The 15,090-nt window shown below is 48.2% G+C and overlaps 7 protein-coding genes across 7 annotated transcripts; 4 read left to right on the top strand and 3 right to left on the bottom strand.

The window, feature by feature from the left end:
- Positions 1 to 698: 698 nt before the first annotated feature.
- Positions 699 to 2,349, top strand: EV420DRAFT_1275304 (uncharacterized protein; the record flags this gene model as incomplete). Its single annotated transcript, XM_060467894.1, has 3 exons — positions 699 to 1,099; positions 1,150 to 1,590; positions 1,653 to 2,349. 3 exons carry the CDS (start codon positions 699 to 701, stop codon positions 2,347 to 2,349), a joined length of 1,539 nt encoding a protein of 512 aa, XP_060326895.1.
- A 546-nt stretch (positions 2,350 to 2,895) lies between these two features.
- On the bottom strand, positions 2,896 to 4,516 carry EV420DRAFT_1646925 (glycoside hydrolase family 18 protein; the record flags this gene model as incomplete). Its single annotated transcript, XM_060477977.1, has 6 exons — positions 2,896 to 3,090; positions 3,144 to 3,431; positions 3,488 to 3,633; positions 3,697 to 4,054; positions 4,109 to 4,196; positions 4,248 to 4,516. The coding sequence occupies 6 exons, from the start codon at positions 4,514 to 4,516 to the stop codon at positions 2,896 to 2,898; spliced, it is 1,344 nt and encodes a 447-aa protein (XP_060326894.1).
- Positions 4,517 to 5,056: 540 nt separating this feature from the next.
- EV420DRAFT_1275269 (uncharacterized protein) lies at positions 5,057 to 5,492 on the bottom strand (the record flags this gene model as incomplete). The annotated part of the gene is made up of 2 exons (XM_060467893.1): positions 5,057 to 5,359; positions 5,412 to 5,492. Coding segments are annotated over 2 exons (384 nt in total), but the record flags the coding sequence as incomplete, so codon positions are not given.
- Positions 5,493 to 5,746: 254 nt separating this feature from the next.
- EV420DRAFT_1275236 (signal recognition particle, SRP19 subunit) lies at positions 5,747 to 6,773 on the top strand (the record flags this gene model as incomplete). The annotated part of the gene is made up of 3 exons (XM_060467891.1): positions 5,747 to 5,991; positions 6,040 to 6,287; positions 6,343 to 6,773. 3 exons carry the CDS (start codon positions 5,747 to 5,749, stop codon positions 6,771 to 6,773), a joined length of 924 nt encoding a protein of 307 aa, XP_060326892.1.
- Positions 6,774 to 8,463: 1,690 nt separating this feature from the next.
- On the top strand, positions 8,464 to 9,353 carry EV420DRAFT_1564944 (putative zinc-finger-containing protein). The gene is made up of 4 exons (XM_060474003.1): positions 8,464 to 8,560; positions 8,612 to 8,651; positions 8,707 to 9,009; positions 9,067 to 9,353. Exons 1-4 carry the CDS (start codon positions 8,490 to 8,492, stop codon positions 9,301 to 9,303), a joined length of 651 nt encoding a protein of 216 aa, XP_060326891.1. The 5' UTR covers positions 8,464 to 8,489; the 3' UTR covers positions 9,304 to 9,353.
- Positions 9,354 to 10,188: 835 nt separating this feature from the next.
- On the top strand, positions 10,189 to 12,434 carry EV420DRAFT_1646922 (cytochrome P450; the record flags this gene model as incomplete). The annotated part of the gene is made up of 13 exons (XM_060477976.1): positions 10,189 to 10,296; positions 10,358 to 10,495; positions 10,561 to 10,602; positions 10,662 to 10,677; positions 10,730 to 10,827; positions 10,881 to 10,952; positions 11,006 to 11,094; positions 11,147 to 11,495; positions 11,553 to 11,566; positions 11,617 to 11,781; positions 11,837 to 11,966; positions 12,026 to 12,215; positions 12,265 to 12,434. The coding sequence occupies 13 exons, from the start codon at positions 10,189 to 10,191 to the stop codon at positions 12,432 to 12,434; spliced, it is 1,581 nt and encodes a 526-aa protein (XP_060326890.1).
- Positions 12,435 to 12,453: 19 nt separating this feature from the next.
- Positions 12,454 to 14,820, bottom strand: EV420DRAFT_1707602 (kinase-like domain-containing protein; the record flags this gene model as incomplete). Its single annotated transcript, XM_060479564.1, has 8 exons — positions 12,454 to 13,158; positions 13,212 to 13,433; positions 13,501 to 13,572; positions 13,619 to 13,801; positions 13,854 to 13,946; positions 14,007 to 14,165; positions 14,234 to 14,555; positions 14,615 to 14,820. The coding sequence occupies 8 exons, from the start codon at positions 14,818 to 14,820 to the stop codon at positions 12,832 to 12,834; spliced, it is 1,584 nt and encodes a 527-aa protein (XP_060326889.1). The 3' UTR covers positions 12,454 to 12,831.
- Positions 14,821 to 15,090: the final 270 nt, after the last annotated feature.

Raw genomic sequence — 15,090 nt, 5'->3', positions numbered from 1 at the left:
TATTAAAGGGGCAGAAGTGCTAGACCATCTAGTAGCTTCAATTTTGCTCCAATAGTAGAGGAGGAAAATGATGTTTGTCGTTGTCTGTTTCCGGGGATGTCGAACTCCGTCGGAGCGTCGGGGAATTTCACAGTTCCGATCATGACATCATCACAGGGAACAACTTTTTCCAGTTCATCCACAACAAATCCTCGATATCATGCCAAGTAACTTGGACTACCAACATTTGTGGAGCTACAACCGTCAAGTACGGACTCTCGAACTTAACTACAGCCTCGGCTGATATCATGATAGCTCCAGCTTGAGGGCAGGACTTCTAAACTTTGAATTTCGCTTCTCGACATGATTGATGCGCAGTTCTTAGCCTGCGCATTTGGTCCCTAGATGTCATCCAATCGAGATGTTCTATATCGAAAGCCTGGTCTTGGAATAACATGGCTGTGGACCCGACGCTCTTTCGATATCTAGCATTGCCTTGCCTTGTATCCATAGCAGTGTTACAGCAGATTGATGCTCCCGTAAAACGTTTTGAGTTTTACCCCCCTCGGGTCGCGGTTCGGGAATCCGGTCTGTCGCAGCAAAACCCTGGTGAACTTCTTCCGCAGTCATATGTATTTATGTAACTGTGCTTTTGATGGCTTGTATATCTTCTTTCCCTGTTTCTCAGAGCACCTACTTCCACTTGGCACTGACATTCTATGGAGTGGACTACGTTTCGCAGTTTCTTCGGGGGAATCGTATCTGTTCACAAGCCCTACCGCTATGACCTCTTGTCAGATGTCGACGACGAATCGTACCAACTCCCCACGGATGGCAATGCGCCCATTCCCCAGCGACGCTTTTCTTTGCGTCGAAATCCACTCAGCTTCCTCACGCGCATTTTCCTCTCCGCCGCATGTCGACGCAGCGCCCTTGTGTTCTTGGTCGTCGCAACATGCGTTATAGGCTGGCTAGTCCCACCTTCATACAGTGATGTACGGGATTTCGAGCAGCACCTACCGCAACATCAGATCCCGACCGATTCCATAGGCAACAGAAGATATCTGCGCTTCGAAGGGACATTATGGGGTCTTGGCTTGAATAACATCTTACAAGAAGAGTGTGTGATTCCGCCTTTTGTCCTGATTTACATTGGCTAACTTGCTATAGACTCGTTCTATCTTACATCGCATACGCGACAAACCGTTCATTCGTATTTAGCGACTACACATGGTCACATTCTCCACTCCCTTTCACTATTGATGATTATTCTCTCCGACCGGCTCGGATGCCTTTAAACGCGTTTATTTCTGGCCCTACTGCGGGCGGACCAATAACATCACATAACCAACATACATTGGACCTACCCGCGGATTCTCATACGCATATCGACACAGATTTACGTGCAGTACACTTGGCCTACTTCAATGCCGTTTGCCCGCAAAATAAACGCGTCCGACTGTCCTCGGCTGACACCCCTCGACTAGGCGATGACACATTGGACGGAGACGAGCTTTTAGCTACGTGGGTAGATTGGTTGTCACGGGATGAGGTAGTGAATGAGCCATGTGTGGTCGTTGATTTCAGCGAGAGAATCGTGTTTGATCACCTGTTCGTATCCCATCTTATCGCATCCCGTACCGTATCGTCACTAACTCTAATTTTATCCATAGATTGTTTGGATCACCAAGGGTGATTTCTATGTTCCCTATACTTGCGTCGAGTCCCATCCTTAAGGAATTCGCATGGTCCTATCTCGTCGAAGCGGCTGTCGAACGGAACATGCATGGGTTAATTAATCCCGTATCATCCTCATCTCCGAACCTCATGTCTGGTGTGGTAGCGGTTCATCTAAGAAGAGGCGACTACTCCGGGCACTGTCTCTACCTGTCCAAACACAACACGGCATATCAAGGCATGAACCAATACCCTGGTATCGTCGACCGTTTTGACCCGCTGGGATTCGACCCATCAGCACCTCCCCCCGATGACGACTCCTACCATCACTATCTCCCACACTGCCTCCCCAACAATTCAGAAATAGTCGAGCGCCTACGTGTCGTTCGCGCAGAAAACCCGCAGTTATCATTAACCAAAGTATATTTACTTTCGAATGGTGGTCGATGGTGGCTTGATGAGCTCTGGGCGGAACTGCGGGCAGACGGGTGGGAGCCTGTAAAGGAAGGTTTGGGAAGCAGTCAGGATTTAATTTTGACGAGGGAGGAGCAGTATGTCAGTGGAGCGGTGGATATGGCTATCGCGGAAAAGGCGGAGATGTTTGTTGGGAATGGGTTCTCGAGTCTTACGGGGAACATCGTGATGCTGAGGTTGGCTAAAGGTGTTGATGTGGGATTAAATAGGATGCTGTGATTATTTATATAACATGTAGAATCCATTCATCTCTGTACTTTACAATAATAAAACTGGAAAGAAGTCGTGATATCAAGCTTTCTGTACTAAAAGTCATCTGATGACATCATGATGATGACATCATGAGAGGACTCCGAGTTCATTTTAGTTAGCCATCTCGAAGGCATCATTCATTATAAAAATTAATAGACTCTCGTCAACACCAGCAAGACCGAGCACCACTTCTCGTGGATAACTCGCCTAAAAATGTGTTCGGCATGACAGTCGTAATGGCATCAACGTGCATGTACAACCAAGGTGAAAATGTGGTAGCGCGGTTTTATGCCCGCTGGTACCACAGATCTTTTGTGTAAAGGTAATTCACTAGTGATTCTCGAGGCACATTCGGAAGTCTTTCAGCAATTTTATTTTTTACTAATTAACAGTGAATAACTCGTGTATGACGTGAGGACCAGCCAGATGCTACTATCGCTACATAAATGACAACCAAGGAACCAAGGATAAGTACAAAAAGGAAACTAAGCAAAGTGATACACAGCTGCAGCTTTAACATTCGTCATCCACGGTCGTACCAAGGGCTTCGTTAATTGCATCAAGCAATATATCATTCGAGTCACCAGCGACGTTCCACATCGCGAAGCCCTTCAGTCCAGTGTCACTAATGTACCGCCCCTTCGCGGCGAAAGAGGTAGCATCATCAAAGGAGACCATCACTTGGGAGGTTGAGTTGTATACGTAGGGCTAAGAAAAGAGTCAATACTACATCATCCATCTCAGAAAAGAGAGCAACTCACAGTTTGACTGCAGTCATCAAAGATGTAATCTATCCCCTCAGCAGCTGTGCCATTTTCAGTGAGGAAGCCACCGTCAATGAGACCCCAGAAGTTGAAGACACCGCTGATTCCGCCGGGATTACCACAAATGTCGGTGGACTGAGTGGCGGTGGTGATATTATCACTATCACCAGCAGGTTGCTGTGAAGCATCGAATGTCGGGTAGAGCTTCAGAGAACCGTTGGAGGCGAGCGCATTGGAGTCGTCAACGTGGAAGCTGTGGCCGTAAGATGCAACGCCTACAGCGATCTTCGGAGTTAAGCAGTTAGCCTCGTGGGCAATTGATCGGACGGGAACAGGCATACCTGGCTGGCAGGGAACCCAGCGGTTGTCCATGCTTTCACTGCTGAAACGACGGAACCCACTCCGTTCGTGGCACATGTGTCGTTAAGGGGAGCGTTGGGACCAACAGTGGTGGACCAAGAGCCCCAGATGTCGTAAGCCATGATAGCTATTGAATCACAAAAACACATGAGATCTCGGAGTATCCTCGTTACGAACTGAAAACACATACCAATATGGTCCAAATATTGCGCGAACTCGGAGACATCGGTCATCGGCTCGCCATCAGAACCAGCGAAGGGAGTGATACCAACAGCGGCTGAAAGGTACAACTTGGAACCAGTCTCATCTTGACGAAGCTCTTGAAGGAAGGTGAGGAAGTTGGCGGAGTCATTGGCGGAGACGACGTTGCACCCGATGCCGTCCTTGTTGGGATACTCCCAGTCAAAGTCGATACCAGTCAGATTGTAAGTGTTGACAAGGTTGACGATGGTCTGAATGAACGTGGTGCGGTTCTCGGCGGTGGCAACTGCTGGAGAAAAGCCACGGGATCCCGTCCAACCACCGATGGACAATAGGGCGGAGACATTCTGTCGCTCAGGTCAGACGACGAAAAAAAGTCCGAAGAACGGACAATTACTCACGTTAGCCTGAGCGTTTGCCACAAAGTCGGGAAGCCTCGACTCACTCAGTGAGTCCAAAGCAATCACGGATGGATCGAATGTAGTTGTACTATCCAGGGACAAATGAGACTCGATATGATCAGAAGAAGACTGAACGCACCCAAAGGCAAATGTCATGAGGGTGTACTTTTCCCATGGGATATCGGCTGGTGGGTAATCTTCCTGCCAGCCAGGATACCATGCGGCAGACATGAAGTCAGAAGTGCCATTCGTGGTGGCCCTGGTGCTGGCGCTAGAAGTGCATTTCGACGTCGCAGCTGGAGTGGAAGCAGATGAAGTAGCGGAAACAGAACCAGCTGTTAGGGCGCAATACGGTGCCGCCAAAGCAAGAGGAAAGAATGGTAGTAAGAGAATGGGAAGCATCGTCATCATCGTGCAAGTGAGCGTAGAAAGGGAGTGAAGTGGCCAAGGAGGAGCTGAAGGGAAATTTTACGATCGACGGGTTTAATAGGGCAAAAGAACGTGTTTTTAACAAGGACGCCTGACCTATTTGTACCATCCGAAGGGCGGCCAGACCACGCGGCCAGTCTTACGCCATTGTGCCTGTCGAACAATGGGATATGAAATTTGTGATTGCCGTGCCATTATTGTCTTTCAAGAATCCTTGTACTTGTAACCGAGGACTGGCAACGATTCAACAAAGGTTCTATTATTGTCGCAATATGAGAACGTTACCTTGCTTGACAGTGGTTTGCATTGCTCTTGGTTGTCAACGTCGATGGGCCACTTTCGGTTTCGCTACATGTCGGAAGCTTTCGTTCGAGAGGTTCAAGACCATGAAAGAAGCAAAGCTGACATATTATTCTATGCTAATCTCACTGTCCGACAAAGTAAAGTAATACTGGACTTAAACTATCAATGAATCGGAAACATCACCGAGAGAAGGAAAACTTACAATTACAGCACTCATCAACGCCTAACTCTACCTAGCCCTATTCTCGCAGCCAGCTGCCGAGCATGAATAAGTTGCAAACGCCGGGATCTTGCGAATAGGATGAAGAGGGATACGATGGCGAACAACAGATTGCAGGCCACAAATTCGTAAAAATCTGCTCGTTCCTTCCCTATTATCCGCCCACAGGGTTCCCAGACGAGATGCTCTCCCTCTTGTGTTGGTCCTGTATTCGACGGGGTTCCTTCGGGAGACGTGCTCGCCTCTGTACAGTGCATTAATCGGCGATTTCCAAATGGCTGGCAGAAGGGTTGACTGAGCTATTGCTGCGGTTTAGCATTCGTGGGGATAACGACGGCGAAGCCTACTCACTGCCGCCGATGGACAAGGTTCACAGACACCAAAAGGTTGGCATATCATATGAGACTGCGAGCTATTTCCTGGCGTGCTGGGTGTAGTGTCTTGTGCAGACACAGCGTGAAAAAGGCATGTCCTGTATCTCTATCATGAGCACTGGCAGGCGTAGTACGAAAGTCGTTCGTACAGAAATAAGGTCATGATGTACGCCAACGACGGCGACGAGAGATGCATCTGAGCAGCATGAACGTGAGGGTCGACGACGAAGAGAGCGACGACCACGTGGGAATTACGACGTCGCTCGTCGCACTCTACTACTCTTGATCGCATACCACCATCTACCGCCCGTCATGTCCCGCAGAACAGCTGTAGTCGAGGAGTTCGACGACGACACTGACTTGCCGTTGCCCAGCCAGCCTCTTCCCAACACTGGATACAACGGTCCTCTACTACAGGAAATAAATTCAGATGACGACTTTGACTTTCCTTCACCGCGTGCAGGGCCTGCGTCGTCGCCTTCGTCACAGTTCATGCCTACGTCGTCTGACAGCGTGAATGCAAAGAACTCGGTGACGGATATTACGCCCTACAAGAAGTACGTTTATCTACTTGTACACGCCTTGTCTCTCTCATACATCGTCAGGTGGACATGTATATATCCAATATATATCGATGCAAAGCGTCCTTATGGTACTGGACAGCGTAGGGTAGCGCGCGAAAAGAGCGTGTGGTGGCCTCTTAGCAAAGACATTGCAGAAGCTACGAACCGACTCGGTCTGGGCACCCTCCACGAAGTGAACAAGGCCCACCCTCGAGATTGGGAGAACCCAGGCCGGGTCAGGGTGCTGTGGAAGAAGGATGGTCGACTCGTCAACCCCGCCATCCAGACCAGTACGTGCCTCTCGACTTGGTTGTCGTCGAGCAAAAACACTAACTCATTGCGCAGAAAAACAGCTTTTGGAGATGGTGTGCATACAGATACAACGTCTAAAGCCAGAAAATATCCCTAAACCTCCATACAACACTTCTCCAGCCAAAGTCGAGCCGGTGATCCCTGCGCCAAAGTCGCATACAACAATGTCGGCATCGACGAAGGGCAAGCAACCTGCAACGACAAAATCCAAGTCACCTTCAGCGCCGCAGTTGACTAAGACCAGCGGGAGACGACCCCCCATACCTCCAGAGCCCCATCCTCCACTCGCCAGCCGCGTATCTCCCTATTCTCCCGCTATATCCACGGGTGTCCTGATAGAGACGGTCAAGGCAGGAATGACAGCCCAAGAAGCCAATGCTGCTCCCGGTTCTACTCCCGGTGCCCCTGGACTGCCCGGTGGCGCACAGAAGGGCAAACGGAAAGTGGTGAGAGTCAGAGGATGAATTGTTCTCACCGCGAAGTGTGTATGAAGGGAATTGTAATAAATCATTTTCGTGAATATCTCTGCTGACGTTCAAAGTGAGGCAAGATAACAAGAATACCAACAAGAAGGAAGCGCGTTCGCGATAAGGAGTCTCTGTCGTCTTGTGGAGTGGATAGCACTACATACTGGTCCTGTGATCTCACACAAGGTTAGTAGTTCCGGCATCTTAACGTTACTCCAGTAGTAACTGGTGACCAGGGCCAAGGACTCGGTTTCAAAGCCTTCTCCGACACGAAGCATTGTGATATCGCTTATCACAAGGTTGCTCTTGTCAAGAGGAGCAGGGCACTTATTTTCGCACCTACCATGAAAATAAGGTCATGGAACTCTGGACCTACAAGGACCCATGTTCTCACGTGGCCTCTAGGAATCAATGGGCTCTTGTTTTTCATGCACAACATTCTCCCATCGATGTGGTCGTTGTTTCTTTGTTCTCCCCTTCTTTCTGCAGCACCGGGTTACGTTCGCATACCGTTCAAGATGTGGCCTCAGTCTTATCCTTCGCCCTGATCTGAGTACTCGACGGTGCAGCGTCCGAACGTATGCTCACAGTCGCACAAACGAGCGATTGCGTCATTGATGCTTATGGCTATGGTTTCTGTTACTAGCAAATTGAGGATCCGTTTCCAAGTGTACTGACGATATTGATGACTTAGGAGTATGCGACCTGATGTCATGACTCAAATGAGCCTTGAAGTAACTCTACCTCAGCACGGTATGTGTCTTGGTAGATAATTTTTCCCGCACCGTCTACTAATAGTAAATTTGTTCTATCGTTCCTGCAGGAGCTCTGCAAACTCGATTTTGTCAGTATTTGCGATCCTTGGATCGACGTGAGCGCCATTCTTGCTCCAAAACTTGCAGCTTCGCGTGGCCGCCATCCGTCACTGTTGAGAGCAATGGAACGTCGTACGGAACTTTCGTCGTCGATGCCGTTTTGGCCTGCCCGAGCGATAAATCGCGTTAAACTACTCCAGCGGGTATGTAGGCTTTGACAAAATCTGGGTATCTTCAAACTCATCTATTCGTCCAAATCTGTTTTTCATGTAGCCTCTGCTGTTCCTTGTCGACCATGGATGATATGGCACTTCAAAAGCAGCCGCAGCCACGCAATCTTCTAATGTCATTGTTCATTTCCGAGACGTCGCTTCCACGCTAAAGTCTATTGTGGACTCTCAATATCGTCGACAGCAAAGATGTTCAAGTCCTACTCCGAGGAGAAACCGGGGATTTCTTGAACTTGTTTCGCCGGTAGTTCTTCTTTCAGACGCTGGTGAGACCTACGTTGCTACGGGAAGAAGGGGGAACGGAAGCTATTGAGCACAGAAGGAGAGTCTCATTTTTTCTCTTCGTCGTCATGCTTCAACCGGGTGCCCATAGCTGCTGCCGGTCAAGGATTCGCCACCACTCGAACCTGTGCCCAGCAATAGCCCCTTTCGAGTGATCACAGACGATACTTCCGTGGGGCCAAAAAAAGCCTCCTTTCCATTCGAGGGGCCATAGGCAGTATTGGATGCTGGTTTCTCCGGAGACCATGTCTAAGACGTGCCAAAACATGTGCATACCGACAAAATGTATAAAATGGGTGCCCCCCGTAGTGGATCCCCACATTAACACACTTTGAACAACCAACAACAACCACCATCGAACCAAACATCTATTATCATCTATCATCATGTCTACCGATATGATATGCATGGACGGAGTGTACTGCGCCTTGTGCGACGAGTACTTCTTCGATAAACGGTAACGAGCCGAGCACATTATGAACTCCAACGACCATCCCGAATGTTGGAGATGTGGCCGTCGATTTTTGAATGGCCAAATTCTTCGTCGTGTAAGTTGTTGTCTTTCGACGCTTGTTGAACCAACTAACGCGTTCCTTTTCATAGCACTGTGTCACCGCACCAAATCACCACTACTGTGTTCCGTGCGACAAGCACTGTCGTACAGCGGCAGGGTTTCGCGTCCACATGGAGCAAATCCATGGCTCCGACGACGACGACAGTGATGACGATGGTTCAGAAGAAGAGGACTACTACGACCTCGAAGACGGTTGGGAGGATGAAAGGGGCGAAGAGGAATATCCCGACGAAGTCTCCGAATCAGGAGATGAGCCCCTTGATACTTCATGGGAAGACAGCAATGAGTACGACTTTGAAGACCCGGAGTATCTCAGGTTGCCGCCATTATCCGTGAGTAGTCATTCCTTTCCTCCGCCTCTAATCTCGTCCTGACGTTGGACCTCTCAGAATAATGCGGTAACTGACGACGCAGAGGAAAGCGATGAAGAAGACGTCGAAGAGACGTCGCACTTCTCGTGTCCAATGTGCCAAAAGGAGCACACGACCCTCTGCGCGACTCCGTGTGGACATGTGTATTGCGTCCGGTGTATTCGCGCTGCGCTAAAATATACAGAGACATGTCCCATCTGCGACGAACGAGCCACCGAAGACCAGCTCCGGAAGATATATATCTTCCAGGAGTGACGAAACTGAATGGCTCGGTGGTGTCGTACGAGGTCTTCAAGTCGATCCACGAAATATCCATCTATCGCTCATGGTGTCATATACCCCGCTATCTCATTCCCCTCTTCAAGCTTCACTGCCTACGGACAGTTCAAGGACATTTATGTATTCAATGGACATCTGAACTTGTCTACTACTTCATCATTCGTCAATATAATTTTATTCTCAAACCAGAAGAGTGAAATGTGAAATCCTGCTATCTATAGTGTCTTGCCAAATACCACGAGGTAATTTAAGTTCTTTTGTTGGCCTTGCCGTAGCTGTCGGGCTCTATATATAATAACCAGCTCCACGAGTATCTACAAAGCGGCTTGTCGGGCGGTATGGTAATAATTCGACAGCGTCCACGTGGGCATTATGACGATAGTACCTAAACTTAACCGTATACTCAGTACTGGTCCATACACCAACACCATCACTTGCCCTTTACTTACCACCACCACCATACGACTGAAGACGACGACTACAATGAACCGTGGGTCTCCCTGATTGGAATATGCGTGTACGAACGAATAATACTGCTGGCGCGATGGATTGTTCGTGACTGGTTAAATGATGAACAAGAACTAATACTGATCCATTACAGGTTCCAGGATACGATACTTCATTTTCGGTGCTTACCTTACCTATTCGGCTCCGTGCAATCCGAAACTGACACAGCTCCGAGAACCACTGGAGGAGTAATATATTCACGCATTCAATCCTATTCAATCTGCCTTCCCTCTTTCTTAAGTTCTTAGGGCATAACGGAATGGTATCATCTACGCTAATTCCATTTAAACCTCAAAAGATCATGCACTTATAAGACGTCACTCTCAAAGCGGTTTCTCTTCAGTGACGGCCACCATGTGCACCATCCAAGTTCTTTCTGCGAGCATCGTTCTACTCGCTGCAACTGTCCTTCTCCAACGTTTTTTACGGGGGTATTCGGTGGTTAGTAAACTACCTGTTGCTGTGAGTCGACCATTTCGCTGGAAATAGGCACATACAAGTTAATCAAACTTGTTTACCTTAGCCCTCTGAAGAGGCAAGCATACTGTGGGGTCATGAATACAAGGTAGCCAAGGGTGAGGTCAGCGCCGAGTATACGCGATGGGCAGCTCTGTTGGGACAAGTTTTCAGGATCAAAGCAGCGCTCTTTCAAGGGGATCGCGTGCGTAACCCCAGCGTATCAGATCGGTTGCCTGAGCCTGCTAATTGTCAAAAACACGTGTATAGGTGATTGTCGCAGACAGCGTAGTGGCACAGCATATTTTTCAGGTAGGTGCTCTACCAAGATACGCCTCTGACTTTAAGAACAACTCACCAGCCACATCCAGAACGCATATATTTACTGTATGCGGGTTTTTTTATGCATCTTCACGGTCGCTCATATGTTAAACGGCAGTGAATTCTCAAACCTTCGAACCCATAGTAGTCAAAGTTGTTGGTCGAGGTGTCGCTTGGGCAGAAGGCGAAGAACACAAGTTCCAGCGCAGGCTCCTAGTACCTGCCTTCACGCAAGTTATTGTTGTTTCGCTTCCATTATGATTACTTAGTATGCAACTACATCATACAGGCTTTCTGCGGTTAAGGGATTGGCTGATGATGTTTTGCAATGTGCCGAAAAGGTTTTTGTTACGCTCCTCTTTTCAAGCCGGACGACGCGCTAAAATTTGACAAGTGTGCTTCTAGATTGGCAAGCGACCTTGAAACTCAGGAAAACATCAATGCGGGAGTGTTCAACCTTAGTTTGTACATCCCGGCCTACGCGTATGTCTCTTATGTCCTACCTTTTCTCAGTATTGAACCCGTTTCCTCCTAGGTTTGAGACCATATGTCGAGTCGTTTTTGGACGCGACTTTGGCTATGAAAACTCGGATGCACAGGCTATACTTGGATCTTGGCGTGAAGATGTTCAAAAATTTGCCACATTCCTGGCCTTCCTGGCACCTAGGTTAATCGGAATATTTCCTTGGATTGCAAGACTCCCGATCGCGGCTTTCCAAGAGGATGGATTTGCGAAGAAAGTGATCCAACGAGTGGCGGGAGAATTATTGAAGCAGCCTTCGAACCCTGATGGACGAGATATCTTCTCTATCCTTGTGAGGGAATCATGGGAAGGCAAAGAAATTTCAGGAGAGAAGCTATCCAATCAACAGCTGATTGACAATGTTAGCTAATTTCTGCTTTTCTTTTCTTTTCTGCATGTTCTGATACCACTTGTACAGATCACAACCCTTCTGTAACAATTCCTCCTGCCTTGGAAGTTGCGTTGGTTGACATGCCTCTTAGAATGGCTGGTTTCGAAGCATCATCGGGAGTTGTAGTGTTTACTCTGCTCGACCTGGCGCAGAACATGGAGGCACAGACCAGGCTTCGAGAAGAGCTCCTCGGGGCTGAACTAGACCCAAAGACCATCGACAACCTGCAGTACCTCGACGCTGTTACACGCGAAAGGTCTGCTATTAGATCCAAGTGTCCTCCTCGTCGGCGTCGACTCTCTCTATTCCAGCCTCCGCTTGCACCCATCATCTGCGGAAACACACCGTATAGCCGTTTGTGACGATACTATTCCTTTACACAAGCCCGTCACACTTCAGACTGGTGAGATCATCACCGCCCTTCCCGTAAGAGCCGGTGATGTATGTGTTCGATTCTAAAACCTCATCTAGGTTATTGACTGACGCCTGCTTTACTGCAGCAATTCACCATACCTTATACGCTTTTGAACACTAATCCCGTAATATGGGGGCCAAATGCCCAGGAGTTCGTCCCAGAGAGATGGATGGCGCCAGATGGCGTACCACCGTCGAAAGAACTCCCACACGGACCGTGGAGCAACCTGTCTACCTTTAGCGACGGTCCTCGTATGTGCATCGGATGGCGTTTGGGTCTGTCGTTCTGCGCATATCTTTGGGGTTTTGCTTAATATTCCGTTAGCTGTAATGCAGGTTAAGACTTTCCTCGCCGTTATGGTTAGGACATTCGAGTTCAAAGATTCAGGGGTCAAAGTTGATAAGATGATGTCGCCCTCTCTTCAACCATTTGTCAATGGTAAAGCTGCGGTGCATCCTATACGTATTTCTCCTGTCCATTCAAGCACGTATTAATCTACAGCCGTCCTTTACTGCCAGGGTAAATTTGCTCCGTTAAAAACAGAAAGCAGCTGTTGCGTCTGCTATGATGCGCCAAGGAGGGAAAACAATTTGCAGCTGGCTTACCCACCTTCCGTTAGCATCGTCGAACTGTCGGGTGGCGAATAACACGTGGTCGACTCTACAGATAGCCGCTTCGCTAGAAGACGGCATCACGAAGAAAGCTATCCAATCATCAAGCTATCATAGGTGTCCCATTGACAAGGTGAATGTCGACTTGGCCTGTCCCGCGACACAGGTTCTTTGATTGCTATGTGATTTAAAGAAACATTCTCATTGCAATGACATCTAGATTTGGTGAATCACCCACATGTTCGTCACGCCAGCACTAACTTTATGTAGACGGTATTACCTATCTTTTCGATGCACTTCTCCACAGTGTCCTTGCGGAATTCTTGGCGGTGACGGATGTCGTACCGAGTTTCCATTGGAAAGGGTTTGATTTATTCCGTTGCAGAGCTGTGGGCCGTGCCGGTGCCCTAAATGACGGTTCGAGGCTTGGTTTCAACCACTGGATGCCTCGTCGCTTCTTGGGCCAAAACTCCCATGTTTGTTCCAAGACCCATCCCACGTCATAGGAAATATCTGCAGGAAGGCTGGGTTTGTGGCCTTGGATGACCTCGATGAGAACTTGAGTATCCAATTGGATTTCTGACCAGGGGACTTTTCCGGTTAAGATCTGGAAAAGTTATCAATTTGCGTATGGCTAAAATCCGAGGGCATGAATCTGACCTCCAAAGCTGTGCATCCCAGAGCATATATATCACTGGCGAGTGGAGAGCCTTGGTCATTCTCAAAAGGTTTTGGATTGAGAAGTTCTGGAGCCATCCAACGCGTCGATCCTAATCCCGCGCTACTCGAGGATTTCATTGGCAATGCCGGCGACCATGCAGATGTTGCCAACCCGAAATCACCCAAACAGCACGTCAAGTCAGGTCTGACAAAAATGTTGTCCTGATCAAGGCACGTCGAACTGAGTTAAAGGTCGGATCCTGCAAAATCATAGAACGAAAAGGCTTACACCTTTAATATCGCCGTGCACGACACTCTCGGAATGATGAAGGTAGTATAGGCCGTCAACTACCTCCCTAATCTTAACGTATAGTTAGTACACCCGACTTACAAAACTCGGAGCTTACCGCTTTCATTCGGTCGAAATCAGGGTGCGCCTTGATATACTCCATAACACTGCCGTTCTCCAACCAAGGCGAAACGAGACCGAAACGTACATCGTTCTGCGATTTTACGATATAAACGCCGTAGAACTCAAGCACTCGTGGGTTTCGTAGCATGCGCCATACGAGGACTTCTTTATAGCATCGCTTTACGACCGTCAGTGCTCCCCAGGCAGGCCGGAAACGTTAATGACAGTACCTTGAGGAATTTCTCGATATCAGGTGTTATGTTCATTCGCAGAATTTTTAGGCAAACAATGTCTCCCGAAAGGCTTTGTCCTTTCCAGATGTCCTTAGCTTGGAAGTCAATGACAGGTCTTCTAAAGCTGAATGATCAATAAATATGACTTACGGAAAACCCACCTCCCCCTATGGGAAACTCTCCCATTCGAACAACACTACGTATGTATAGCGATGGAGGTAGTTTTCCGGACTTGTATGAAAGATCTTGGAGAGTTTTGAAAGTTATTTGGCTCGACAATGATGTACGATCGCTTTGGTTGTCGATTTCCTGTGAGCGTAGACCTCATCAATATTCAAGGAAGCACCCGGGAAGCACCAGATAGCAAACACTCTTACAAATTGAAGCAGCTGCAATACTGCACTCGCCAAAGAACCTTTCGATTCGGATACAAGCTTCTTGGTTTTTGTGCTGTCATTCAATGTAGCACGAAGAGCCACAAAATCGCATGGGACCGATTCAGGTAATTCGCTGGAGACTCCCTCGATGCGTGCGCTGAATTTCGAATCCCGAATTACCACAAATTCTACATTCGGACTACCGATATCGCAGTAGACATCGAATCCGGATGGAAGGAAGTAATTGAGGTCGAGCACGAGTTCTGGTGAACCCTTGAGCAGGAATGAAAGTTCCTTGATTAAGTTATACAAGTTTGGGAACCTGTAGATATGCATGTCATGTCTCGAAGCCACGCTCAATAGTTGAACAACTTCACACACCGAATATCCTTCAGTGTTTTCAGGCTTAGCATGAAAGTCCTCGGTATGGACTCATCAGAAATGCGGGTGCTATAGCGCCGTAATTGTAGCACATAAGCTGCTGCCGCCATTTCTATTCCACTATCCAATTGCTCGGGACTCGCCTCATCATTAAATTCGAGTGCCTTGTATAGCGCCTCAAATCCGTGTAAGAACCCTCCAGACATCACGGTCCCTGCTATAGCTATGTCACACGTCAAAGAGGGACAATGTCCAATGCACCTACTAAGAGGATAAGACCAGAGCGTTCGACAGGTGTACAACTAGGTCTGAAACTAGAGATGACTGCAGGAGACAACGAGATGATATAATGTGTCCCTTTCAAATGCGATTGGCTGTCAATTGAGGTTAGACATCATGAACCATCATGATGATGCTGGCAAGATGCTGGCTTCATCAGAAGTAATACCAATTTGGACTAGCTTATTAAAGTTACG

The sequence above is a fragment of the Desarmillaria tabescens genome, assembly GCF_030435595.1.
Source record: "Desarmillaria tabescens strain CCBAS 213 chromosome Unknown EV420scaffold_38, whole genome shotgun sequence".
Taxonomy (NCBI): domain Eukaryota; kingdom Fungi; phylum Basidiomycota; class Agaricomycetes; order Agaricales; family Physalacriaceae; genus Desarmillaria; species Desarmillaria tabescens.
This window is presented reverse-complemented; position numbering and strand designations above follow the sequence as displayed.